Here is a 27,541-nt window from a genome sequence, read left to right as displayed (position 1 = left end):
GAATACTTCATGCCCTTGAAGAATAGGAAGTAACACCCAGACTACAGAAAAAGAAAAAGTCTTAAACTATTTGAAAGGCTTATGAGATAACTCAGTGTAAACATTTAGTAGCCTAAGAGAAGACCCCCCCCCCAAAAAAAGTGATAAAAATGAGTCAAAAACAAACTTTCCAATTAATTTATTTAAATTCATTAATGTTGCAAAAATATGATGTGCAACAAATCAGGACACAAGTTACCATATTCCTAACAAGTCAAAGGAAAACAAAATATTACATCTCCTTAGTAAATCACGACAACCCTATTATTTCTTACAGGGATCACATCAACATCTTGCACAGTCATCAGAACTGAATTTCTCACGCTGTAAAATGACAGCACCAAGCCAGGCAACATCAACTGAATAGCAGTGAAATGATCACAGCACACTCTGTCTAAATGGCAGCATGTGAACTTATATTAAAAAAGATACTTGAATTTTTGAAATCTGTATCCAAGTGTGTAGGTGTCTAAATCACTCTGAATTAATTGTGTTCTATGTGAATAGTGTCCTATGGACTGTGCAAGTCAGTGGCCCTGAACACACCTCCAACATTTGCTAGCTAGGTTTATGTAAATAAATGGTTTATGGGATGTAACTTTAGAAAGCTCGTGTATATAAAAAGTGCAGTGGAATAGCTAATTGGTATTATTTTCCAAGTTCCTCCTTAGCCACACTGATTGTGAAAGCACAAAGATTCCAAAATGTACATGTTTTAATCTCCTGTAGAAGGTCTTACAAGATAGAATCAGACAGCTATATGAAGCAAACAGCGCAACATTATTCCTTATCGATCTGAAACCTTAATTAAACCCTTGATTTTCATCAGGTTTTTAAGTGCTTTATGCAAACTTTTCATAGCATCCTTAAAAGTAATTCTCAAAACATAAGAAATTAAATAGATCTATCATATACAGTTGCAACAAAATAACAGCTATGTTCAAATTTTAGTGTCACTCCTCATGTTCAACACAATACTTATTTTCAAGTACCATTTAGAACTTCAAAAGAAACTGATCTGATTCTTATTCATTCAGAATCTTGTGACTGGGGTAGAGGTGAGTGAAAGGATCCCAGGTAATTCTTCTGTACTATTAGAACACTGAGTAGAAAATCTCCCACTTCCCGTACTAGCTGACTTTCTTGGGTGAGTCCAAACTCTTCAGGCTTTCTCCTAGTGACTCCAATAACACAATTCCTGTTCCCTGTGACAAGGATAAACTCTAACAGAATAGGTGGTGTAACTAATAAGCATATTAACTCTCCTCTATTCCTTCCTTTTGAGGTTTGTGATCCATTTCTTAAATATCTAAATATTTGAAAAAAAGTAAGAAAGAAAACATGATGGAATGAATTAGCAAATTTCTATTTTCAGCCTATCTTCTCCCTTCTGACTGAGCAATGTTAGCCATTTCCACATATAACACAGGGAAAAAAATGAAGCTACTGTCACCTAATATACACACCTTTACTGATCTCAACAAGAAACTGGCCTGTTCTAACCAATAACACCCTAATGCTAATTTACCTCTCAATTGAAGAAATCTAAAAAAGCCACTTCTGCACTAAATCAAATACTTCCAAATTCCCTGAGCTCTCACATAAAAATAGCCAAATAATAACACTATAATCATCTACAAGAAGTTTCTATCAAAAATCAGATCCTTGACTTTTTTAAATTCTGAAGTTATAGTTGAAGAAATTCTAGCTACTGATATACAATCAGAAAATTTCAGTATTCAGTGCAGTTACCAAATAGTGCTATTCATTTTGGAAGACTACATTAATGTTTGTTTCATAAAATATGAAAAATAATCTAGCCCTAAACTTTAATCTGAGCATTGTAATTGTTGACCCTCTCTGTTCAAATTTGCTTCTGTGTGAAGAGACAAAGCAGAGAGAATATAAATTCTCTTTAGAGGTATTGTCAGCCTTTGCACTCTTCACTCCAGTCTTATTTCACATATTCTATGTGAAGACGGCAGGTTTTCCTGTTGGACACAAGAAAGCCTGTTAGATGGTGCAAAGAGCTGCCATACACGGTACTTCCCTTAACAGGGACACATTCAGTGCCACCTGAGATAACAGCCACTCTAAACTCTAAAGTTCTTTCTCTTACTTCCTTGTTATCTTCCTTTCAAACTACCCCACTAGGCCCTCCTTAGGATCCTATCCTTCCATGCCATCAACTGAGTTAAAGGCTATTAAGCTTCAAGTAGGAGGCCAATGTAGCAGTTTTCTTGGTGCTACTAGGAATATAACCAAGCAGAACAAAGGTAAATTATATGTATGAGAAACTTTGGATTAAAAAGAGACACTCGAGACCAAGTATAACAAAATATAGTGGCAAAAATAAAATTAAACCAGTTAAGTTAGATCCATGACCCCAGGAGTCAGATAAAATAATACAATTTTATGTACTTTCATTTCAATCAGCAATGGAAAATTAAAATTGAATGCTATGGGAGGAATGTCACATAGTGATAAATTACAAATAACAAACTTCCTAAATGCTTTTCCTCTAACCTATTAGTTATGATCTTAAGCCTTACAGTTACGAAACATTTATTAGGGGACCTGTCCCTATACCAGATTCCATTAAGGTGTCGGGTAGAGCAGGTGTCTTTTAATCCACTGATTCACAACACATGCCTTTCATTATATCCCAAGTGTTACCACTGTTTCCTCTGAATTTTCATGTTCTAACAGATTAAAGGTTATTTGTACTTTAAAAAAATATTTAGGAACATGCACCACTTTTGCAACAAGTTGTATCTATAGTTAGGGGCAATGCTTGCAAAAGCAAAAGTGAATAAAGGCAATAAACTGTTGACCCTGAAGAACTGTGTACTTTATGTGGAGGAAAACAACCTATGTAAGAAGTTCAGCAAATTTTGAACAGGATAAATATGTATAGAGAAAAGACTGCTTAAAGAGCTCTATGAATATAGACTCTAATCACAATTAAATTCATTGATCCTTTATTCATAATTCTCACATGGTAAATTCCGAAGGAATGCCTAAGTTGTTATTGTTAGTTTGCTTTTTCAACACACAAACTTTCTCTAAGGTTTGAGCAAGCAATAATGGTTTTGGCTTTATTTGATATAATAACATCAGTTTAGGATCTGCCTATGGCTGCTGGATTCAAGTTAAGTTAGAAGACTGCTGAGGAACACCTCATCCTGGGAATCCTCCAGCATCGCCCATAACTGGACTTAGTTTAGCATGCCAAGTCTATAACCAAAGAGGACAAAAAGTAAAGGAAAATTCTCTTTTTTAGTAGAAACTTTGTATGAAAAATGGCAATGGTAAAAGCCATATGTGTGTTCAGTCTAGGGCAGAATAAATCCTAAAAGCTTAGCTCTCATCTGCTTCATTTTGCTATTCTAGCACATTCTTTTATAAATTACCTTACAGGAAGGGCTGGGGTGTGGTAGTACCCTTAAATTTGGAGGATACTAATTTTTCCACGTGTGTATGAGTCACACAACCAGATGATACTATCAGATCAATCTGTTGTTTTAGGATGATTTTGTGGGTTATTAAGTTCTGTTTGGGCACCTCAGTACAATGTATTTCAATGTAGAGTCAAGGTACTTACCAAATTAAATGAAAAGTTTATATGCTTATATCCCATATTGTCCAAAACAGCATAATGTAATGATGCTCTAAGACTTATAAAATAACTTAAATTTACAGTACTGTCAACATGATTCCACAAGGTCAAACACCTGAACCTCTGCTATCAAGTTTCAGTAACCGCTACAGAAGTATTTTGGTAAAGTGCCCACACTGAGAGCAGTTAAAAAGCAGCCCCTATTTTCTACAGAAAAATAGTGACAGTGAGTAACTCATCACATTCTCTGAATACTACACTGCACTCACATATTCTGGAGAGTGATACCCTGGACACACAAGCTTATTTCACATTAGTGAACAGACCTAAAATTTTTATAAAGTTCTGACTTTTGGCCAGAAGATAAAACATCCCATATATACATATATACAAACCCCACTTCTTAGCCTCTTAAATTGTGTAGTTCTAAAAATGGCTTTTTGACTTGTCTTTAAAGTTTAAAAAGGAAAATGTGTGCAATACATTTGTATCTGTGCTTCTGAATTAAGAAACAGTAATAAATGAGGGGGAAAAAAAGCTTAGGATAGTATTAATCTTAATCTTCTTAGATTATGTACATGACCTTTGGGTATTCATGAGAACCAGTTTAACTGTCCCTCACCTTATGAGCAACTCTGTTTTCTAAGTTACCCAGGAAATGTATCTAACCATTTACAAGAACAAAAATTCAAACATGCACTTTACAAATCATGGTCTTATTTACCTGCATATTCTTCCACAAGACAGGTATACATTAAAAAATATTGCTCAGAAACAAAAATATATATTATCTCTTTCCTTTACCATTTAGGCATATAAATAGTTTACTGAAGATGATGCATCATTCAACAAACAAATGCAAAAACTGCTTTATATAAAGTGTGGTTCTCTGCTATTTAGCAATATAAAATACAAAATGATTACAATATAATTAGCTAATAAGGAGCTAAATTCAAGAGATTTGCAAACCAATACAGCAGTGAACAGTCCCTTATACAAAAGTCCAGTAAGGAAGAGTCAATTTTGTAACAGATTACATAAAAATCAGGGCCAATAAATGCATTATAAATGCAAAAAAGAGCACTGCTTCATCAGCACATTCTTCAGTCTTGTTTGGACTAGACACCAAACTTACTGTTCACTTTTCGGTTCATCTTGTTTTCCATTAAGTTCTTGATCAACTCTGTTTAATGAAAAACAATAGAGATAATAAGACACTAGCAACTAAACAATTTTCTAAAAATTGTGACTACTTTTAGCATAGAATATTATTCTGTTAAAAACAAAGCTTTGCAAAGAAGCAGACATAGTAAAAAGGTTACCAAACATTTCCCCAACCAGGAAAGATAATTTTTAAAGACAAGAGGACACTGACAAGAAATGTGCTTGTTGTTTCTTTGAAGATTACTGAATACTGTACATACAAAAGCTCAGAGTTTTATTAAAAGTTAAATTGCAACAGGTATATTAAAATCTTAAACTGTAGCATGGCTGGGATCTAATTGATTAGAGAGTGGCAAGAAAACTCCCTCAAAAATGATTTTGTTAACTGACATACTAAAATGTCACCAAATGATCCATGTTTTTAAATTCAGTGATAAAAATGCATATTTACAGAAATGATTCTCCAAAATTTTTTATTAGTACACATAGAATGTAAATGCTTTTCACTTATTTTTATAGCATGAAGCCATCAAATAATTGGAAATATCTAGATGTGGTTAAAAATCGAACTGAATTAGAGTGGGTTGCATAGAGACCAAAATTTAGGCAAGTGGGGATTAGAAGAATTATGTAATTACAACACAACTATAAACAACACTTTAAAAATAATATGCAACAGTCTATTACTCTTTTTACTAGTCTGAATTACTGATGGAGGGGAGTTTAAAACTTGGTACAATATACGAAGATACTCTTCACACTTGTTTCCAATTTTTGATCATCACCACCCATTACTAGGAGCACCTGAACATCAGTGAATGAAACCTAAAAGTCTTGGTCTGTGTAAAGTCAAATTAATAACATTTAAAGACATTTTTTATGCTGGTATCAAAAATATAAGAGGTATATAGTCTCGATAAGGCATGCAATATACATCCGGTCTTTTCAACATCTGAAATCTGTTAAATTAGTTCTTATGAACTATTTTCACAATTACTTGATTTTTCAACTACATTCAAACACTTTAACAGCTGCACTCTCTCTGGCCACACTTGCACTGAATCGTTTGAAAGAAACAGTTACAACATTTGACACTACCGTGTGTGCACACGGAGTTTTGAATCCTCCTCATGCCCGGTACTCATCAGAGAGATGTCACCTTAAGTCAGCTCCTCCACACACAGCCTCTGTTACATTTTAAAAAATATTCTCCTTAAAAAAAAAAAAGCTCCTTTATTTTTAAAACTTGAATGTTACCATCTTCAAGCTGACAGTGATTTATTGTTTTTTTTAAGACTAACAAACCATGCCAAAACTAACAAGTGTCTGAAAGATATACGTAGTGATTCTATTACAGTTAAACAAGACAAAAATAAAAAAAAAAAAAGAAAAACTCAAGATAAAATAGTATTGATAGGTATCAAACAATATATTAAATAAAAAGTATAGTTCCACTATTTTTCTGATGCCTAAATTCCAGGTAACTAAATACTAAGAACTTTGTAAAAAGGCACAATACAGCGGATTTTATCAACAAAGGCAATTCATTTTGAAATCCATGAAGCATTTGGCTTCATTATACAGTTACAGATTGTATTTTTAATTTCAGTTATTTGTCTGGCAAGTGTACACCAGTGCCTAGAAAGGGAAAAAAAAAATCAGCAATATCTAAAATTACCATCCACATCTCTATGTAAAAATGTTCATTAAACTGTTAAGTGTCCTATAAAAATGTAGAGCTATGGTTCCATCACATGGTCAACTGAATTCCTGCTCATCAACACAGTCAAAATGTGTTCAAAGAATTAGTTCCTTATAATTGTTTCCTTAGAATGGTCAAAATGGTAATAACTACATACAATAAGAAAGACTATACTAAAGCTGTTTTGCTAATTTGTCATTATTTAAAAAAAAAAAAATCCATTAACAAGTCAGCTCCAAATCCTACACTGTTCTAAATTGCTATTTAAAATGGTAACTCTTGGGCGCCTGGGTGGCTCAGTGGGTTAAGCTGCCGCCTTCGGCTCAGGTCATGATCTCGGGGTCCTGGGATTGAGTCCCGCATCGGGCTCTCTGCTCAGCAGGGAGCCTGCTTCCTCCTCTCTCTCTCTCTGCCTGCCTCTCTGCCTACTTTTGATCTCTCTCTGTCAAATAAATAAAATCTTTAAAAAAAAAAAATAAAAATAAAAATAAAATGGTAACTCTTTTATACCTTGCCTTTCATCTTCTATGCCGAGATATTAATAGCTAATAGTTTGTTATGCTCAAAGCAGAAGTATTCAAAATTAAAGATGGAAAGCAGAGTGTTTAACTATTTAACAGTATATTACTGAATTTTAGGTATTTTATCATATGTAGAATTTGACTGGTTAGCAGGCCGTTTAAGCGTATAGGGAAATCAATGTTGGTTAGCCAAAGAATATGTGCATTGCAAATATACTCATAAACCCCAGGGAAATAAACTATTTCTTTAGAAGAGTACATATATATTTATCAAAAGCACTAGTTAGACATATAAGTAAAATGGTGAAACAAATAAAAAAGTCTTAGAAGTAATTGGTTTTCCAAATAGTTTTCTTAGCAGTTTCTTTGGTTTTGCAATCAGTACCTGTAACATGAAGGAGTAAGGAGGGGCTACGACCTTTAATTCCTCATGGGCATTAATACATGATGTTAGAACAGGGTGAATCCAAGCCATATTCAGCATCAAGAACTTCAGATTCACTCTATATTTGAATTCTGGGGTATGTTTATATTTACAAATGCTGTTATCTTTGTCTACAAGCTAACCAACCAATAAGGAAGAGTTAGTCTGTGCAATGCAAATGGACTAGTCTAGATGCAACCCAGTCACGGTGTGCATATACCTTTTTTGTTTCTTTTTAAACTTTTCTTCTTCATACCTTGGTAGGGAAGAGTTATTTCAGTAAATATACATGTTATGAAGATAAACAAAACTTGAAAAAAAGGCACTGACAATAACCTCATATAAGTCTGCAGGCAAAACCAAAACTATTTAACATACTATGTAGAAAGTCAAAATTGATCTAAGAAATCTCGCTTTACACATTCAACAGACTAAACCTCAAATCAGTAGACCAAAAAACTTTTTCGACACTACAGCAGAGCGATATTCAAGGATTTATGTTAACAGCCTTCTACCAAATCCTTTTAAAAAATTAGATGGGAAGTGAATTCAGTAAACAGAACATATTCCAGCCACTGGAATGAACCAAGATTAGGCTGATATAAATAATATATTTCGCCAGTAATAGGATTATTCAGCGCATGGATGAATTTACTCAAATTTGGAGAACAGCATGTTCAAGTATGGAGAATGTTCTTTAGTACTGACTGATCAGGAAATCACCTCTTAAGATTGCAAATAGTCTTTAAAAAGAAATAGTCTTTAAAAATAAAAATTAACTACAACCAGAAATAATCCTTCCTGCTTCCTCAGGTGATGGCCTGAAGAAAACAGTATGGGGAAGGTGCTGGAAAATGGCTTCTTTCCCTTTTCCTTAGCTACAAAAACAAGAGCAGTTACAAAATATTTATCATACAGGAAGTGAAAAGGAGGAGTATTGAAAAATATTTACCTCTTGCACATCAATATATAAAGATCCAATACAATTAAAGAAATAAAACAAAACATACTGTTTTATGCATTCTGGTATGCCAACATATTCCATGGGGACAAGTTCCGCTAGTTCTGCCAAATTAAAGACGTATCTAATTTTTTGGCTGAATTTTGAGCTATGGAAGAAAATAAAGATAATTACCTCAATATTCTGACCAACAGAACTGACAAGAAATTCACATAAGGAGCTGGTGTTTTGTTTCTTTTTTTTTTTTTAAGTCAATGACTCTCAGAAAATTACCTAATAAAGGGTCTTGTGACAGCTAGAAGTGTTCTGATAAACCATGAGGGATGTACAATGATTAGTGATTTTAGGTTTTTCCGTAACCTGGAGTTAAAAAAAAAAAAAAAAAGGAAAGGAAAGGAAACAAAAATTTTAAAGCTCTATAAATTCTAATGCTAGGAAAAAAGGTAAGACATCATTAAGTATGTGCAACTTTACACACACACACACACACACACACACACACTCCTCATCCAGAAGTTCATTTAGATATGATATTCCTAAAGACAAGGAAATACACTCTTGAATTCTGATGGTCTTTTCTACTGCTACGAGATGAGCTTTACTGCATTTGGCTAAATTTATGTCCACAGTATAGCCTGTTGTTAAATGTCTCCTAGATATATTCACTTGTCTTTAGAATTCTGTCAACCAGGGGTAGAGGACAATACTGAATACGAAATTTCATTTTTCAGGATGAGAGGGGAACTGGTACTCATTTCCTCAACACCATGAAAGGCATTATGCCACAAGAACAGGAAATGTAAATCAGAGTCTAAAATTCTGAATAAAAATTACCGGCATTACCCTGAATGACTTAAAATGACCAAAAAAACCCTGCTGTTTTATTATGCATATTCCACACTTAAGTAAAGTGACCATTAAGAATTAAATCGTAAAGAACTAGCCCATGCCATGTTTAGGTATTTAGAGAAAGCTATTAATGAATCTGAGTTCATTAAACTAGTTCAAGTTAGCTATAGCTTAAATCAAACCAACTGGAGATTCGAAGTTCCTCCCATTAGCTTTGATGACTAACTGTTGAGGAGAATACACTCCCTAGAGCTCATTCCAAAGTAAGATTATGGCTAAGCATCTTAAAAACCATAAAATATGCTAAGCACTATGAGTTAGGCAAAATTCAGAATGTACTAAAATAGGAAATATATTAAGTTCTCCATTCTTTCCTAAAATACAAGTTATAGGGAAATGTTCAATGTGGTACAAATAAGGAGAAAAAAAGGACCATTTTATAGTTTTGTTTTAAGGGATTATTCTTTATTAAACAGATCAAAACTAATTTTTCATGATATTCTAAAATACTGAACTGAGAAAACAGAAACGTGTTATAAAATTTACAAGTATAATTTATAGTGCCCTTAGGTGACGACAGGAAATAAAATTGAATAAAGCTATTACAAAAATTATTGAGACTGGGGTGCCTGGGTGGCTCAGTAGGTTAAAGCCTCCGCCTTTGGCTCAGGATCGAGCCCCACATCGGGCTCTCTGCTTAGCAGGGAGCCTGCTTCCTCCTCTCTCTGCCTGCTTCTCTGCCTACTTGTGATCTCTGTCTGTCAAATAAATAAAGTCTTTAAAAAAAAAAAAAAAAGAAAATTCTTCTAAAAAAAAAAAAATTATTCAGACTAGCTTTCAATGTGTATTTACAATACCTTCTATCAATTTGCTGATAGCATTTCCTGAGCCATCCCAGACTGGGCATTTTCCTTCGAGTTGTAGCACCATTTAAATAAACTATCATGTAGTTTTCTGCTACTAATAGCTCCAAAGTGCCAATAACATACCTATAAAGACAAATTGAGTTTAAGCCTTAAATACTACTTTGCAGAACCAAGAAAATTATCCAAATTATATAATGCTCTTCCTTCCCTTCAATGACAGCAAAACCAATTAAAATTTCAGAACTGTTATAGTTGGTATTATGAATATGTAACTCTAAAAGAGTTACCTTCTAGAAATACACGTTTAAAAGTCTATGGATGAACTGACATGATTTCTGGGACTTGCTTCAAAGTTATACAATGGAAGAGTATACATTTTGGGAATGAAGTATAAACCTATTAACTGTGGAAGCGTTTGATTCATACACAAATATTCAATACACTTCTTTTACCTTCATATAAGTTTGAAATTTTCCCAGTAAGTTTTTTTTTTTAAAATACCACTAACTTAAGAAATAGAATGACTCTGTGGAAATAGAATTGAGTCAGTTCAGTTACATTTGGCTTTTTGGGAGTAAATGCATTTAGCCATATGATTTTGAGATAAAAATAATTTCTTTACATTTAATGTAAAATAAAGAAGTCAGAACAGATAATCTGAAATATCCATTCCAGTTTTAAACTGATAATTTTCCTGTTGAGTTGGAAAATGCATACTTTTATAATGCCAAAGAATAAGGACTTAAAGAACTGGAATGGGGATAATTATAATCTTCTCCCAGGCAAAGTTCACTTCCTTAAACTGGAGATCTAATTAACCGAGAATTCTGTCCACATTTTTCTGTGAAGGTATACTTACTTAAAGAGATTGTCCATCAGGTATCTATAGTTAGGCTGACCACTTTCAGGCATAAAACAGACAGCAAACACAACAATGGCATTTAATCCATCCCCGTAATATCCTGAAAATAAAGTCAAAGATAAAAACACCAGCATAATTTTACTTTTGCAGAGGAAATCTGTACAGCTGACAGATTATAGTGGGGTTCATGTTCCACAAATTTTTTGATCAAAAAACATGGTTTCGTTTTTAACCTTATAGAGCCTTATAGATCTTTAAATCCCCTCTTCTCAAAATGAGAATAAAATCTGAAGAGGAAATAGTGGGCATAAAAACCAGAAACCCATTTAAAGTAGCATAATCAGAAAGCCAGTATTATTTTAGTAAATAGACAAAAGAAGTGATATAATCCAAGCAGGCATAATATGAAGACATCTGCAACACTCTTATGCAATTTATGGTTAAAGTGGATGCTTCTGAAAAAATACCTTTACACTCAACAATGCCTAGCATTTTGGAGATTCTAGAATAATGAAAACTACAATAACATCTCTGGCAATTTTAACTGAAGAAAAAGTGTTAAAATGTATATGTTTATTATAATCTCTCGTATCTAGTAACATTGTTTTAACTTTCATTTCCATTGTTTACAAACATGCACTGAAAAGGTTTAAACACTTCAAGTACACTAGCATCTATCTCAATCTCTTAGTCACAAAACACATTGCTATAATTCAATAGCATAAAATGGTCCTAATTATTTCCCCCTAATATAAATAAAGCGCTCTTTTTGAAAGATACTAGGTTTAAACCATGAGGCAGGTCTCACAACTTGTTTCCTATAAACTGGCTGAATTAATGCAAGACTGTGAACTTCCTGATCCAGATTATCCTGTTTTCTTCATCTGAATAGAATTAAATTAGGCGGAATAATGTAAATGCAAACATTCAAGTGATTTGCTTTCAGATGAATGAAGACTATAGAAATACAGAGGGGAATGCATTTGGCAGAAAGTAAATTAAGTAGAAAGGACTCTACATAAAAAACAAAACAAAACAAAAAAAACAAAAAAAACCCCGCAATCTGTTTAACCTATGTGGTCCCCTTTCTTGAATTAGGATTCCGTAATAAGAAATGTTCTAGATATGAGATATCACCTCACACCAGTCAGAATGGCTAAAATAAACAAGTCAGGAAATGACAGATGCCGGCGAGGATGCGGAGAAAGGGGAACCCTCCTATACTGTTGGTGGGAATGCAAGCTGGTGCAGCCACTCTGGAAAACAGCATGGAGGTTCCTCAAAATGTTGAAAATAGAGCTGCCCTATGACCCAGCAATTGCACTACTGGGTATTTACCCTAAAGATACAAACGTAGTGATCCAAAGGGGCACGTGCACCCGAATGTTTATAGCAGCAATGTCCACAATAGCCAAACTATGGAAAGAACCTAGATGTCCATCAACAGATGAATGGATCAAGAAGATGTGGTATATATACACAATGGAATACTATGCAGCCATCAAAAGAAATGAAATCTTGCCATTTGCGACAACATGGATGAAACTAGAGCGTATCATGCTTAGCGAAATAAGTCAAGCTGAGAAAGAAAAATATCATATGATCTCCCTGATATGAGGAAGTGGTGATGCAACATGGGGGCTTAAGTGGGTAGGAGAAGAATAAATGAAACAAGATGGGATTGGGAGGGAGACAAACCATAAGTGACTCTTAATCTCACAAAACAAACTGAGGGTTGCTGGGGGGAGGGGGTTTGGGAGAAGGGGGTGGGATTATGGACATTGGGGAGGGTATGTGCTTTGGTGAGTGCTGTGAAGTGTGTAAACCTGGTGATTCACAGACCTGTACCCCTGGGGATAAAAATATAGGTTTATAAAAAATAAAAAATTGAAAAAAAAAAAAAAAAAAAGAAATGTTCTAGAGGGGCACCGGGGGGCTCCGTGGGTTAAGCCTCTACCTTCTGCTCAGGTCATGATCCAGGGTCCTGGGATAGAGCCCTGCATTGGGCTCTCTGCTCTGCAAGGAGCCCGCTTCCTCCTCTCTCTCTGCCTGCCTCTCTGCCTACTTGTGATCTCTGTCAAATAAATAAATAAAATCTTTAAAACAAAAACAAAAAAAAGGAAAGAAATGTTCTAGAGAGTGATTGCATTTTGACTACCATTAACGTTCTGACGCTATTTACAGTGTCTAGGTAAACTTCTATATATGGCACGGTCAGGATGGTTAGAAGTTATAATCATACTCCCATAGCCTTTCCTATCTGACTTGTGATTTAAGAAACGAAGCCTTGTATTTTTGGATATCCTACAAATATGCAAAGCTGGTGCTCCATAAAAATGTGGAATGGACTAGTTCTATACTTTATGGTAAAACTAAATGATTTATTCAGGGTTTTATTGTTTGATTTTTTTTTTTTTGAAGATTTTATTTATTTATTTGCCAGAGAGAGAAAGAGCACAAGCAGGGGGAGCAGCAGGCTCCCCGCTGAGCAGGGAGCCCAATGTGGGGCAATATCCCAGGACAACTGGATCATGACCTGAGCCAAAGGCAGAAGGCTGACACTTAACCAACTGAATCACCCAGGCATACCTATTCAGGGTTTTAATGTAAAATAAGAGTCATAGTTTAAAATGCCAGGTTTTACTTATATACACAAAAAGACAAGTACAAGAATGTTCAAAGCAGTTTTAATCATAATGGCCCAAATAGGAAACAACTCCTAAGTCCATCAAAAGAAAAATGAATAAGCCAACTGTGGTTTATCCATACAATGAAATACTACTTAGTAATGAAAAGGAATGAACAACAGACACAAGCAACAACATGGATAAATGTCAAAAACATGCTGAGCAAAAATAAAGTCAACAAAAGAGGGTATACTATATGATTCCAGTTAAACGAAATTCTAGAACAGGCCAAAGTAATCATGGGGGCGGACATTAGAATAGTGGTTACTGGAGGGGGGGTATTCATTGGGAAGGAGTCTGAGAGAATTTTGGGGGGCAATGAAAATGTTTTACATGTCTAGCTGTAGGTGATATGGTTATATGGGCATCTGTCAAAACTCACTGAATCCTACCTTTCAGATTCAAAGTGAAAAAGAAAGAAGAAAAACAAACACTGTATGGTATCACTTATACGCAGAATCTAAAAACACCGAACTTAGAAACAGAGACTAAAATGGTGTTTACCAGGGTCTAGGGGGAAAGAAGATATGTTGGTCAAAGGGTACAAACTTACAGTTACGTGATGAGTAAGTTGTAGGGATCTAATGCACAGCGTAACGACTATATACAGTAATACTGTATTATGTAGCTAAGAGAATAGATCCTAAATGTTCTCACCACAAAAAGAAAGGCTAATTATTATGCAATATGTATTGTATCAGATCAACATGTTTTAACCTTAAACTTAACAATATGTCAATTATATCTCATGAAGCTGGGGAAAAACTGCAAATGCTACAAAAAAGATTTATACCATTTCACTATATATAAATTATAAATGCATAAAAAAGGAGAGAAAGCCCCAGTTTCGGGGTTGTCTAGAGGTCAGGTAGAAAACAGTTTTCACTGTATATTTTTATACCTTTTGAATATACTGTGTGCATGTACTAATGATTTTTAAGTTTAGTTTTATCCTTTTACTTCAAACCTGTTGTTTCTAAAATGACATGATAAATGTTCACTATATATACATTTTTAACCCAAGATAGAGTTTCTTTAGGCATTTACATTTCTGATATTGCACTAAAAAATATGCTCTTTGATAGCTCTTACCTCCATGGCTGATAACTTTCTTATAGGGTTCAATTGCCTTCATATCAACCCTGTGGTCTTGTTCTCCAATTCGGAACATACGCCAGCGTCGTCCATCTTCTTTTTCCTCTGCTGTTGTGTACTCAGTAATCGAGCCTTTCCTAATAACTTCAGTAGTTTTGGGTTTTGGAAGATCATCTGTCAAAATAAAAGGTTTTTGAATCACAAATTGTTATTTGTACAGTAAAAATCAAATTACATGTTAACCACTTTACTATCTAATTAGATTGTTCAGAGAATATTTCATTATACCTTCCATGGAATTTTAAGTACTACTTCTGTAACAGAGGAAAAGGCTTGTTATTGATAATGAAGCCATTTTATGTTTTTGGAAATTATGGTTAACTTTTTTTGTATTGGCTATTTCAGAAAGCAATTCACAGTGCAATGTATGTGCATACAGCCATCAGAATCTTAGTACACTGGCCTTACAATGCTGTTCAGATTCTATTTACAACACTATTCTTGGGAGTTACCACTATGGGTTATTTAAAGTAACTGAGAGCAAATTGGTTTTTTGTTCTTGAGCACATAAATTATTCCCCAAACACTGTAATACCAGATAGAAAGTGGTTAACCAGTCAATGATTATTTCTCATTTGATCAGGTTTATTGAGCAGAAATTTACTGATAATATTCTGATGTGTACATGCAAACGTCTATTTTAAATTGACATTAGCCAAAGCAGAAGCACCGATGATTAGGTGTAATTTATAGTTCAAGATTGCACTTTAGCGGATTTTAAATGAAGTAATGATTTTCAAAATTTTAGTATCGTAGTCCTTACCAAAAGATGGGGGGAGGGGAACCTACGGCATGTTAGTTGTTTGTTTCCAAGATAAAGCTGTTAACGGAAAATATCCTTCCAGGAAATGACTACAGCAGCATTAAAGAAAGAAGAGACAAAACACATAGGCAGAAAACTATTTCAGTATCTTTTTAAAATATTGCTTATTACTGGACTGCTTATTGAACCAGTAAAATAGGGAAGAGAAAAGGAACAAAGATACAGTATATCAAGGATCTTACTCTTTACTGCAGATAAGACACATAGGGCTAAAACACTGCTTTCAAGTAAAAATCATTCTAAAGATGGAATATACAAACAACTATATAAAGATACTATACACAGAAATTATCTAATTAAAGAAAACATGCAAAGCAAAACAGATGCCAATTCCTTTGAATTCCAAATAACTAATAATAAGGAATATAAAGTTTGGGGACTAAGAGTATACATTAATTCAAGATGGTTGTTTACATAGTGCAGTACTATCAGACAAACCTAATTAAAAAATCACCCTAAAAAAACTCCCTTCAAAGCTCCCTCTCTGCAAACCCCTAACTACTTTTAGCATATTCCCTATGTTACATGTCTCTTCAAAGCTTTTTTCTTAGCTGATTGACTAAATAAAAGAACATGCCATAATGATCAAGCAGTATTTTGGGAGCAGCATGAAAAAACATAACTTCACAATACTGGGCAATTAAGACAGAAAATAAAGCCACCCTATTAAAAACAGTTTTGAAAGCCATGAGAATATTCAGTGCCAGCAGAATTTCCCATCTTAGTAACAAAATATAGCAGGAACTTTAAAAAAAAGTAACTTCATATGTCAACAAAATCCCTTAATCATTGATTTTAGGTTCCAAGATAAAGTTTTAAGTTTTCAATTATCCTAATATGAGACTACTATTCAAAAAACATATGTATAGAAAGACAAACATTCATTAATAAAGATCAGATAAAACACTGAAACATTTACCTTCCCACTCAAATTCATTACTGTTTTCTGATGGCGTGTCTAAGCCATCTAAGTCAATCTCCCCACTTTCATCCAAATCATCTGACAGCACAGAGCCATCGCTATGATCCAGGGTCAGGCTAATATCTGGAGCCATGAGTTTCTTTCTTACTTTATTTCCATTAACTTCTAGCGAGCACGGAATGGGTTAAAAAAAAAAAAAAGTGAAAAACAGATTAGAAGGAATGTTTACTTGCTCAAGTTGAATAGGAGAAAAAAATTTTAAAAATATTTATTTTTTTAAGGAATCTGGGTGGTTCAGTCGGTTAAGCAGTTGCCTTTGGCTCAGGTCATGATCTCAGGGTGGGTCCTGGGATCCAGCCGTGAATCAGGCTCCCTGCTCAGTGAGGAGTCTGCTTCTCCCCCATTCTCTGTCCCTCTCCCTGCTCATGAGCTCTCTCTCCCTCGCTCTCTCTTTTCACACTCTCTGCCTCTCTCTCAAGTAAATAAATAAAAATCTTAAAAATATATTTATATTTTTGAGAGAGTGAGAGTGTGAGTATGTGAACAGGGGGAGGGGCAGAGAGAAAGGAAGAATCTTAGGTAGCCCCCCACCACCCTGTACAGAGCCCAACCCATGGTTTGATCTCATAACCTTGAAATCATGACCTGGGCCAAAATCAAGAGTAGGATGCTTAACTGACTGAGCCACCCAGGTGCCCCGATTTAGAGAAAAATTCTAATCACTTCATTCTTGAGAAAAATAACATGAATCAAACATAATTCCAAAGCATTAATTTACAAACCTTGGATTTTGATCGTTATTGCTTCTACATCATGGAAAGACAACACATTCCAGCAAGGATATATCTTTTTAAGTAATAGAGGCAAACATTACAGTCAACTTACCACTAAAAATGATCTCCTCTCAACCTTTTACTATAGAAATTTCCCAAGCCCAAGGGTATGTTTTTGCATGTTAAATTTCCAAAGCATTCAAAAAATGCTTTCTTAAACCTTCACTTACTCTTTGGCTCGGTATAATAGAATAAAAAGTGAGTATACTTTTTTTCCTTGACAAAGAATGTGTTAAAAAAAATAGCACAAAGTCCACCATTTCATTGAAACTCAAGTGCCAAGTTCTTACCAGGCTGGTTCTCTGGTCCACTTACAGCTAATACATCTGCTTCCATACTATCATCCTCTGGTAAAGGTCTAGAAAATACAGACAAAATTTTTAATTCACAAATTAAAAGAACTTTTTTGTAGTTCAAAGAGCTATTAAAAATATCTCATAGAACCAATTATGTGGAAAACTGAATAAAGTGGTTTCTTAAGCTTCAGTAATTTACAAACGACTTTTAAAGACAAAATTTTCAGACTGTCAGATGATTTACATATTTATGTAAGTAACACATAAAAGTAGATATAACTTCCTTATGTAACTGCTCTTAAGTATAACTACAAAACAAACCTAAAAATTACAAACAACCTAAAAAAAATAGAACTCAAATGCATGAGCTTAATGTGAAATACAATAAATACAATGTGTGGTGAAGGTAAATGGTCCCTCACGTGAGAGGATGGCAACGAGGGCTACAATTCTTCTGAGCTCAGCATTTCTGTATTATTCCTATTATCACCATGTGCTATGTAGTGACTTGGTACTTCCACCAGCTGTCCATATTCCCACTGTTAAGGGACCTTCCTGTGCCCTGAGATGGTCTTCGGACCAAGATGGGATGAAAGCACAATGGTCTGCCTTTGCCCTTTTTCTCTTAACATAGTGGTACCCATACAAATACAACTACAAATGCAAACGTGTCAAAGTAGCTGGCCAGATAATCTAAAAAACCCTTATTTAGTAAGCTTTCTTTTAAAATAGAAGCAGGAAATTTAACAATTCTTACAGACATCTAAAGAATCCCTTCTCCCAGGAAGCCCTTAGACTCATTTAGAAATACCACATTTAAGCATTCTTTATAACAGCAAACATTTTACATTTAAATGTTGAAAACAAAAATAAAGATTATGGGAAGATCACATATATATTTGGTGGAAAATAAGATACTGGAAAATTCATCTAACTGCTGGAAAGGAATTTCCATTTTCTAGTATCAAACGAACACTTTTTGACACTGGGTTTCTGTAAGAAGCTCAATAGTCACTTAATAAGTGACATCTTAGTAAAGACATTTTGAAGTTTTGTTTTAAATCTGTTTTCATTTGAAAGCATTGCTCACATTGGAAAATCTTCATCTTGCCATTCTTCTTTAAGTTCCACACCTTCCATCCTCAGCTTAGATTCAATATCAACTACAATCTCCTGATAATCCGGAGAGCCAATGCCCTGGGAAAAGAGGAAAATTTGTGACAACATATTTTCCATGTTCCTTTTTATCTGCTAAAAAGGTGCAATAATCTTATAATAATCTTCATTCACATTCCACCCTGGTCATGGAATCAATTTATTGGGTTGCAACTACCATTAAAAAAAAAAAAAAAAAAGAATTAGAATGAAAATCAGGGTATATATATTCTAGTAAAGTAAGTACCATTTGTAGTAAGGGTATTGTGTGGTAAAAATATCTGCTTTCAGTTATATATATGCATGTGTGTCCCAGGTTGTGATTTAAATTTTAAGAATGTAGAAAGAATCTGAGGTGTGGGGGGGTGAGGCACAAGGAACAAAAGTAAGTATATTCTTTACTCTGGACCCATAATTAAATTTTCTGTCTTCTGGATAGAAGCTGATCCTAGAAATTGAACATTAGCAAATTGTATTTACATTCATGATTCAGTAAAGCCAAGTGGTATGTGTGCTGCATCTTTTAAAAACTGACATATAATTAATTTTTTTAAAGATTTTATTTATTTATTTGAGATAGAGAGAGCAAGCACGAGAGGGGAGAGGGTCAGAGGTAGAAGCAGAGAGCCTGATGTGGATGGAACTGGATCCTGGGAATCCAGGATCATGACCTGAGCTGAAGGCAGTTTCTTAAACAACTGAGCCACCCAGGTGCCCTATAATTAACATTTTAAAAAATATTATTTATTTATTTGACACAGAGAGAGAGTGAGCACAAGCAGGGGAAAAGGCAGAGAGAGGGAGAAGCATGCTTCCTGGTGAGCAGGGAGCCTGATGTGGGGCTTGATCACAGGACCCTACGATCATGACCTGAGCCAAAGACGAGGCTTAACCCACGGAGCCATCAGGTCTCCCTGTAATTAACACTATTAAACTGAAGCATAATTAATATGTGCACAGTTTTCTATACTTCCATTTCTGTAGTTTCAATTCCATCATTCCAGAGTCACTAAAAAAAAGGCTACTCAGTAACTACCCAGTAAATGAATGCTACATTTTGATTTGCTTTGTATCTACACTAAACTTTTCCCATGTAGTTCAGCATAAGTTTTCAGGCATGGACTTAAGTGACTATTTCTGTTCATGCAATTACACATGCTCACCTAGGCCATTCAGTTTTAGTTTCAGTCTGTCCAAGGAGGGGTGTTGGTCCTGACATTCTCACTTGACAAAGTGAAGAATGCAGAGATTGGTTTGGTTGATGGAATAAGACCTGGAAGTTTAAGTATATCATTTAAGAAGTCATAAAGATCAGCGGGTTAATGTCACAAAAACTGTGACAACTTTAGGGGCACAAGAGGTACAAATGAGCTAATATTTAGTTCAGCTGCATTAAAGCAAGTCAATAGATGACTGAAGTTTTTTTTTTTTTTTTTTAAAGCAGTAGAACATGCATTTCTTAAGAGATAAAAAGTAACACTACAAGTATTAAACAAAGCAAGAAGTGATTGGTCCCAGTGGAAGAAGAAAGAAAGTGAGATGGGGAGAATGACTGATACTTTTCATAGTAAATCCTAACCTATCTGACTTTTAAAACCATGTATATATAATTTTAAAAATACTTTTCAAATAAAACAAATGGTGCCAGCCATTCACTTCAATTAGTTTTGTAAATCAAAGACATGATGCCTCCACACACTGGAGTATTACTCAGCCATAAAAAAGAGAATGAAATCTTGCCATTTGCAACAACATGGATTGATCTCGAGGCTATAATGCTAAGTGAAAAAAATCCGAAAAAGACAAATACCATATGATTTCACACATATGTGAAATTTAAGAAACAAAACATGAACAAAATAGATAAAAAACAGACTTAACTACATAGAACAAACTGGTGGGGAGGCGGGTAGGAAATGAATGGAAGAGTGAAGGAAGGTTAAGAGTACACTTCTCATCATGAGCATTGAGTAACACACAGAATTGCTGAATCATTACACGGTACACCTGAAACTAATACAAGACTGTTAATTATACTGGAATAAAAAAATTAAAAAATAAAACAAAGATGTGGTCATGATTTACAATTGCTTTATCTGCTGCCATTACAATGCTCAAAAGATATACAAAGCTATACAGAAAAAGCATTATGCTTAGAACAACAACAAAATTACACTGATAATTTTCTAAAAAGTGTTAGATTTTTACATGGTAAACTAAATTTATATCTCTGCCAAGACTGGGAGGCTCTCTTCTCAGTTTGAATTCTTACTTATACTCAAGGAACGGTTTCACACGTTCTCAAAAGGTTTAAATTTTCGAGGACCCACTTTCAAGGACAGAAAAAATGGCCAATGCTCTATTCCTCACCAATATATTTGCTTGGAAAACTCAGTATTTATATATGTGAGTAAGTCATTTTTAATTCTCTGGGAAAACACTGAGCCGGGCAATGTTGATAAATTACTGGAAAACACACCTAAATTACAGTGATCTTAACTTAATTTACCACATTCTGTTTCTAATACACAGTCTACACCTCAACACAGTCTTCACTGATCACTTCATTGATTGTTCTCTGATGGCAACTTCTGTAGAGAAGAAAATAAATAAAAAAGAGATACCTATCCTACCAATCTCTTATATTCTGGACACAGAACTAGTATAAAGATCCCCAAATTGTGGCCAACAAACCCAAATACTTAATGCTTATTCCCTTAGAAATTAATGCTCATGTGAGACTGAAACACTCTATTACTAAAGCTTTAAAACTGTCTCTTCCAGGGCGCCTGGGTGGCTCAGTGGGTTAAAGCCTCTGCCTTTGGCTCAGGTCATGGTCCCAGGGTCCTGGGATCGAGCCCCACATCGGGCTCTCTGCTCAGCAGGGAGCTGCTTCCTCCTCTCTCTCTCTCTCTCTGCCTACTTGTGATCTCTGTCTGTCAAATAAATAAATAAATCTTTAATAAAACAAACTGTCTCTTCCAAATTTTTAATTCACAGTACTTTTCAATTTTTTAAGTCTTTTATAATCACTCTAAAGTAAACTAATATACTTCCTAAATTCAATAATCAGAAAAAGTTGATGTTATTTTGTCTCACCTTTTTGCAGGTGTTGGAAAAATATCGGATGTTCCTGCTGTCTGTTTAAAATACCACAGGTGGGGGCACCCGGGTGGCTCAGTGGGTTAAGTCAGGATCTCTGGGGTCCTGGGATCGAGCCCTGTGTCAGGTTCTCTGCTCAGCGGGGAGCCTGCTCCCCACCCCCCACCTGCCTCTCTTTAAAAAAAAAAATAAAATACCCCATGTGCCTGGGGTGGCTCAGTGGGTTAAAGCCTCTGCCTTCCGCTCAGGTCATGATCCTAGTGTCCTGAGATGAGCCCCCCCGCATTGCATCGGACTCTCTGCTCAGCAGGAAGCCTGCTTCCTCCTCTCTCCCTGCCTGCCTCTCTGCCTACTTGTGATCTCTGTCTCTGTCAAATAAATAAATAAAATCTTTAAAAAATAAAAAAAATTAAAAAAAATACCCCTCCATACACAGAAAAACATTCAGTATCTCAAAATTAAAAGCAGAGATTGAAAGTTGCTATCACTACATTCCCAACACTTCGCATGGAGTCTGGCACATAAGCCTGTAAATGTTAGTTATCTGAATATTTTAAGGTAGGGCACTGGATAGCAGGCTTTGTTTTGCTCTACCCCTTGGGCTTATTTTTCTTATTCAACTACATTATTCAACAGGCTTCCTGTTGTTTTACCCTCAAAAAGTGTAATGAAAATATTTAGGGCAACCCACACACATGCAATTATCAATTTCTGTTGGTAAAATCATTCATTATTTGCAAGAGAAAGTATGTAACTTGTGAAATTCTATAAGACAAACTATGTCCTTTAGTTCCCCTACCACTTGAATAAGTCTATCACTTGAAAACTCCTCTCAACATAGAAAGCCTGAGTCCTTCAGGTCTCTCAGCTGATTTATTAAACTTTTACTTCAAAATCGTATTGAAGCATGTGATTTCAATACACAAAGCACATGGACATGGATATTTAGTTCAGGGATAATTATTTAAGCTAGTTAAACAGAACCTAGGAGAGATACAGATAGATTCACTCTTGACCATCTCAGCACAGACTGTAAGGCGAAAAATACACTAGGTAGACAAAAAGTTCAAACAATTTAGAGAGTATTGTTCTTGGAAGGGCTTAATCATCAGCAGCTGTAAGAACAGGAAACAAACAAGAAAGGAGCAATATAAGCACAACCACTGAGAAGGAAATCAGGACAATGCTGACTCACAATTAACTGTGGCTGTTTCCCATTTTTTGTTCATAAATCTGGTCAATTAGAATGGGGAAATAACACTTTAAGATGCCATTTGTTAAAATAACCTAATGCAACAGGAATTGCTTGATTTCTCAACATACTTGTGTTTCTGAGACCACATGATTATTTACACCAATTCAGATAAATTCAGAACACTTGCTGATCCCTCAGTGAAGTTAATAATCAAGAAAAATGGAGTACCTACTGACACAATTGTGTCAGTAGGGAGATGTGGTGGTAAATTCAACCAAGGGAAATGTGGTGGTAAATTCAACCAAGACGAAGAAGAGGATTGCCCTATGCAACTCAGCAATATAAGCAAAAATTAAATATTAAAATCATATTTACAACTGTCTAAATTATAAATTGTAATCTTACATGCAACTTTACTATTATGTTGTTTAATCGTGCTGCTGGAATAGGTGCTGATAACCACCATCTATGCTGAAATCACTTACTAATGGCAGAAGCAAATGCCCAGGCAAGTCTTTCACTTCTCCATTTAAACAAAAGGGCTTCATTGTAAATATTTATGTTCTCTTTTCTCTATGAGGCTGGCAACACTGGTAGTGCTGTAGGAAAATACTTTAGGCCAGTCTATATGTTTGCAAAGATCACCAAAACACGTCCAGAAAAATCTTAAACACTTAACTTAACACTTGTCATTGTTTCCTTGAGAGCAGGGTCATGTAGGTTTTTAAGAATGAAATGACACGGGGCTCCTGGGTGGCTCAGTGGGTTAAAGCCTCTGCCTTCGGCTCAGGTCATGATCTCAGGGTCCTGGGATGGAGCCCCGTATCGGGCTCTCTGCCAACAGGGAGCCTGCTTCCTCCTCTCTCTCTCTCTGCCTGCCTCTCTGCCTGCTTGTGATCTGTCAAATAAATAAATAAAAATCTTTAAAAAAAGAATGAAATGACACAATGTGATGTCACCTTACGTCTGTTAGAATGACCATTCTTGAATAGACAAGGAAGAGCAAATGATAGAGAAAAAAGAGCCCCTGTGAACTGTTGACAAGAATGTAAATTGGTAAAGCCACTACAGAAAACAGTATGGAGGTTCCTCAAAAAGTTAAAAATAGAAATACCATATGATCCAGCAATTCCACTTCTGGGTATTTATCTAAAGGAAAAGAAATTACTATCTCAAAAAGATACATGCAGCCCCATATTCACTGCAGCATTATTTACAATAGCCAAGATATGGAGGCAACCTGTTTCTACTAATAAACGAATGGATAAAGAAATCGTGGTATATACACACAATATTGTTCAGCCATAAAAAGAATGAAATCTTGCCAGATGGGACAACATGGATATAGATCTTGGGGGCAGACAGACAGATCTTAAGTCAGACAGAGAAAGACAAATATTATATGGTCTCACTTATATGTGGAATCTTAAAACACAGACACATGCACACACGGAGTTCAAAGATGCAGAAAACAGACTGGTGATTGCCAGAGGGGATGGGGTTGGACGAATGGGTGAAGGGGGTCAAAAGGGACAAACTACCAGCTATAAAGTAAATTCTAAGGATGTAATGTATAGCACGGTGATTATAGCTAATACTGTGTTACATATCTGAAAGGTGCTAAGAAAATAATTCTTAAAAGTTTTCATCACAAAACAATTTTAATGTGTGCCAATGAATGTTAAATACATTCACTGTGGTGATCATTTCCCAATATATAAAAATATCGAATCATTGTTTGTATGTACACCTGAAACCAATATAATGTTATATGCCAGTTGTACCTCAATTTAAAAAAAGAACAAAATGAGATAATCTACCTGAAATGTTAACACAAAAAATTCGAGAAAAATTACAATGCTGCTGACTTTTCTCAAAATTGTGAAAATAAAGCAAAGGATAATTATGCCACCTACAAACAGTACTTTTATGATCAGTATGTAGAACATACTGGAGAAGCTCTAAGACCTTTAAGAAGATTGAAGTCTAATATTGATCTCTGACACTTTATTGTAGTTATATATTATTTGTTGTATAAAATTGTAATTGTAGAATACTACTATCATCATACTGTACTAGTATTCTGCTTTATACAATATAAGCTTAAGATAATTTTCAATCCACTGTCAGCTGTGGTTAATATTTCAGTCCTGGCTATATATACTTCCTTTTTTAGATGCCCTCCTCCATCGCTGCTCCTACAGGCTTTGCTGCCGAGGCCATGAAGGGAATCACTTTCCTTTTCACATTTACTAACCACTTGCACATTCATCATTCCTATATGTTCTAATCAACAAAACATCAAAAACAATGTTTTTCCAATAAAAACACTGGTGTTATTATCCCGGTTTTACATATGAGGCAAATGACATCACTTCTTGGTTTCCAGATTAAATGGAGACTGTTTCTAATATAGCACACTGTTTCCAGTTCACTGGGAACTTTATACAGAGTAAGCCTGTAATGCCAGATTTGGTTACCTTTAACTTCAAAGGTCCTCTAACACTTAAAGGACACAAAGGTACTGACTTATGATCTAGTTCAAGATTCGTGTTTGCAGAGGTGGACCGGTCATACTTCCTGTATAAGCCCAACAATGTTAGGCTGCAATAGAAGAGATTATGAAGAACGAGAATAGTTTAGAAGAAATGTAAAATGACAAGAACTAAGCAAAAGATGTGAGAGTTCATCAAGAAGATAGTATAGGAGGTAACTAAATTGGGTAATTTCAGTTATCAACGTTATTTACAAGTTGCAGAAATTCTTATAAAATTTTATAAAAAGAGTATGTTTCATTGAAAAGGTTAAGAAACTAGGCATGAAGAGAAATACAGATCTAATCAAAAGGTGAGGCTGGAAAAAAAGCAACTCTAAAATGCAATCACACACTTCATTCAATTAACTTTAAGGAAGGCACTATGACTGCCGGGATGAACACGGCAAAAGCCGTGCTCTCAAAGGGCTCCCGCAACAGGCAGACAAGGGAAGTTTCAAAGCAACGTTGTAGACGCGAATAAAGTTAACAGGAGCTGATCTAGTACATCTCCATCTGCATCAGATACACCCCGAACACCCCAAACCATTAAGTAAAAAGTTCTGTCTGAATCCACGCGGGAACTCGGCTTTTAAACGTAGGAAAAGTCTACGAAAGCCTTCATTACAAATGTCGCTTCCGTGTCTATTCCCCGAGGGTACAGGGCACATCAGACGTCCGAGTTTCTTTGTTCTGTACCAGAACGGACGCTGGTTTTACGTTCGCGACCAAAGTGGCCGGTCACCGCACCCAGACCAGGGTGTGTGCAGCGGGGCCGAGAGGGGGGCAAGTTCCATCCCGAGCACAACAGCACAAACGGAAAAGGGGTGGCCGGGGGCGGACAAGGATAGCAAAGGCAAACAGGAGCCGAGCCAAGGGCGGGGGCCTAAACTGGGCGGGGATCCGGGAAGCGCCTCGCGAGCAGGTTCCCGGGCGCCCCCTACGTCGGATAACCCTCTGAGCGTCCTCTCTCAGGCTGTCCGAGGGGCACTCACCCCTCCGACGTCCACCCCAGGCCTGCTCTCAGCCCAGACCCGCCGTGCCCAGCCTTCCCCGGCCGCACTCACCCCGCAGGAAGCCTTGGCTCCCTCGTCTTCTTCGCCCCTCCAGGCCGGCGACGTGGGACTGACGGCCAGGGCGTAGGAGATAGCGCCGAGAGGAGCCCGCTCCCCTCGGACAGCAGCGGAGACCCGGGCCCAGTCCCCAGTCTACAGCTGCTGCGGCAGCAGCTGACCCGGATGCAGAGTGCGGCCCCGACGGAAGTGACAGTATCCCGGCCTTCTTCAGGCGCGGCGGCCCGCGGAGATGGAGGCGTGGCTTCTCCGAGCCGCCTAGCCTCTGCCCCGCCCCCCTTGACCGTCGCGGACTGCCGTCCGCGCACGCGCCTGAGTGCAAGCCCGCATCCCACCTGGGTACCTTGGTACCTGGGTATCTCTCTACTTTGGTTCTCGGCCCGTGAGACTCAGAGATATTTTTACATCATTAATGTTGGCTTTCGTGATCATTAAAACAATTTTATAGGATAAAATGGGTGAAGATACGGGAGGGGAAAATATCCGAAGCCTCATTTTGGGAAACTAAACCTCAGAAGAATCCTTAGAATTTTGTAAAATTCTCGAGGGTGAATACAACAGTGCTGCCCAGACTATATGTAGGGAGCCGATCAGATTAATTTTTTGAATTACCAGTTAGTTGTGGTCCATGCTCTGGTAAGATAAGATAAAAATGTTAGAAACATTTTATCATTAGAGTCAACAGCTATATATTACCTGTAAAGTTACCAAAGAGTTTTCCAAATGCTTACTCTCAACTTCTGTTCCTGCCTGGCCTTGG

The 27,541-nt window shown here is 36.1% G+C and overlaps 1 protein-coding gene across 3 annotated transcripts; it reads right to left on the bottom strand.

The window, feature by feature from the left end:
• Window positions 1-163: 163 nt before the first annotated feature.
• Window positions 164-27,047, bottom strand: BNIP2 (BCL2 interacting protein 2). Of its 3 annotated transcripts, XM_082733782.1 has the most exons (11): window positions 26,776-27,032; window positions 18,814-18,920; window positions 17,718-17,785; window positions 16,592-16,759; window positions 14,787-14,963; window positions 11,005-11,107; window positions 10,137-10,268; window positions 8,704-8,790; window positions 8,480-8,578; window positions 7,690-7,725; window positions 164-4,841 (listed from the first exon to the last, which is right to left on the bottom strand). In XM_082733782.1, exons 2-11 carry the CDS (start codon window positions 18,861-18,863, stop codon window positions 4,790-4,792), a joined length of 972 nt encoding a protein of 323 aa, XP_082589908.1. In that variant the 5' UTR covers window positions 18,864-18,920; window positions 26,776-27,032; the 3' UTR covers window positions 164-4,789. The 3 variants fall into 3 exon arrangements, 2 of the variants coding, with proteins under 2 accessions (XP_082589908.1, XP_082589909.1); XM_082733783.1 differs by lacking the exon at window positions 7,690-7,725 and having other exon boundaries at window positions 26,776-27,047; XR_014312497.1 differs by lacking the exons at window positions 7,690-7,725; window positions 8,480-8,578 and having other exon boundaries at window positions 8,605-8,790.
• Between the last annotated feature and the right edge of the window lie 494 nt (window positions 27,048-27,541).

This window comes from Mustela nivalis (assembly GCF_964662115.1).
Source record: "Mustela nivalis genome assembly, chromosome: 6".
In the NCBI taxonomy this organism is placed as follows: Eukaryota; Metazoa; Chordata; class Mammalia; order Carnivora; family Mustelidae; genus Mustela; species Mustela nivalis.
This window is presented reverse-complemented; position numbering and strand designations above follow the sequence as displayed.

What these genes read in the sequence shown, in the direction of transcription:
- BNIP2 (XM_082733782.1), bottom strand. Translation starts at nt 18,863, where the DNA reads ATGGAAGGTGTGGAACTTAAAGAAGAATGGCAAGATGAAGATTTTCCA. An exon ending in CAAGATGAAGATTTTCCAAT is followed by an intron (nt 17,786 to 18,813) that starts GTGAGCAATGCT and finishes TGTATTTTCTAG; the next exon opens with ACCTTTACCAGAGGATGATA. An exon ending in CTGATGGACAATCTCTTTAA is followed by an intron (nt 10,269 to 11,004) that starts GTAAGTATACCT and finishes TTGTCTTTATAG; the next exon opens with GTATGTTATTGGCACTTTGG.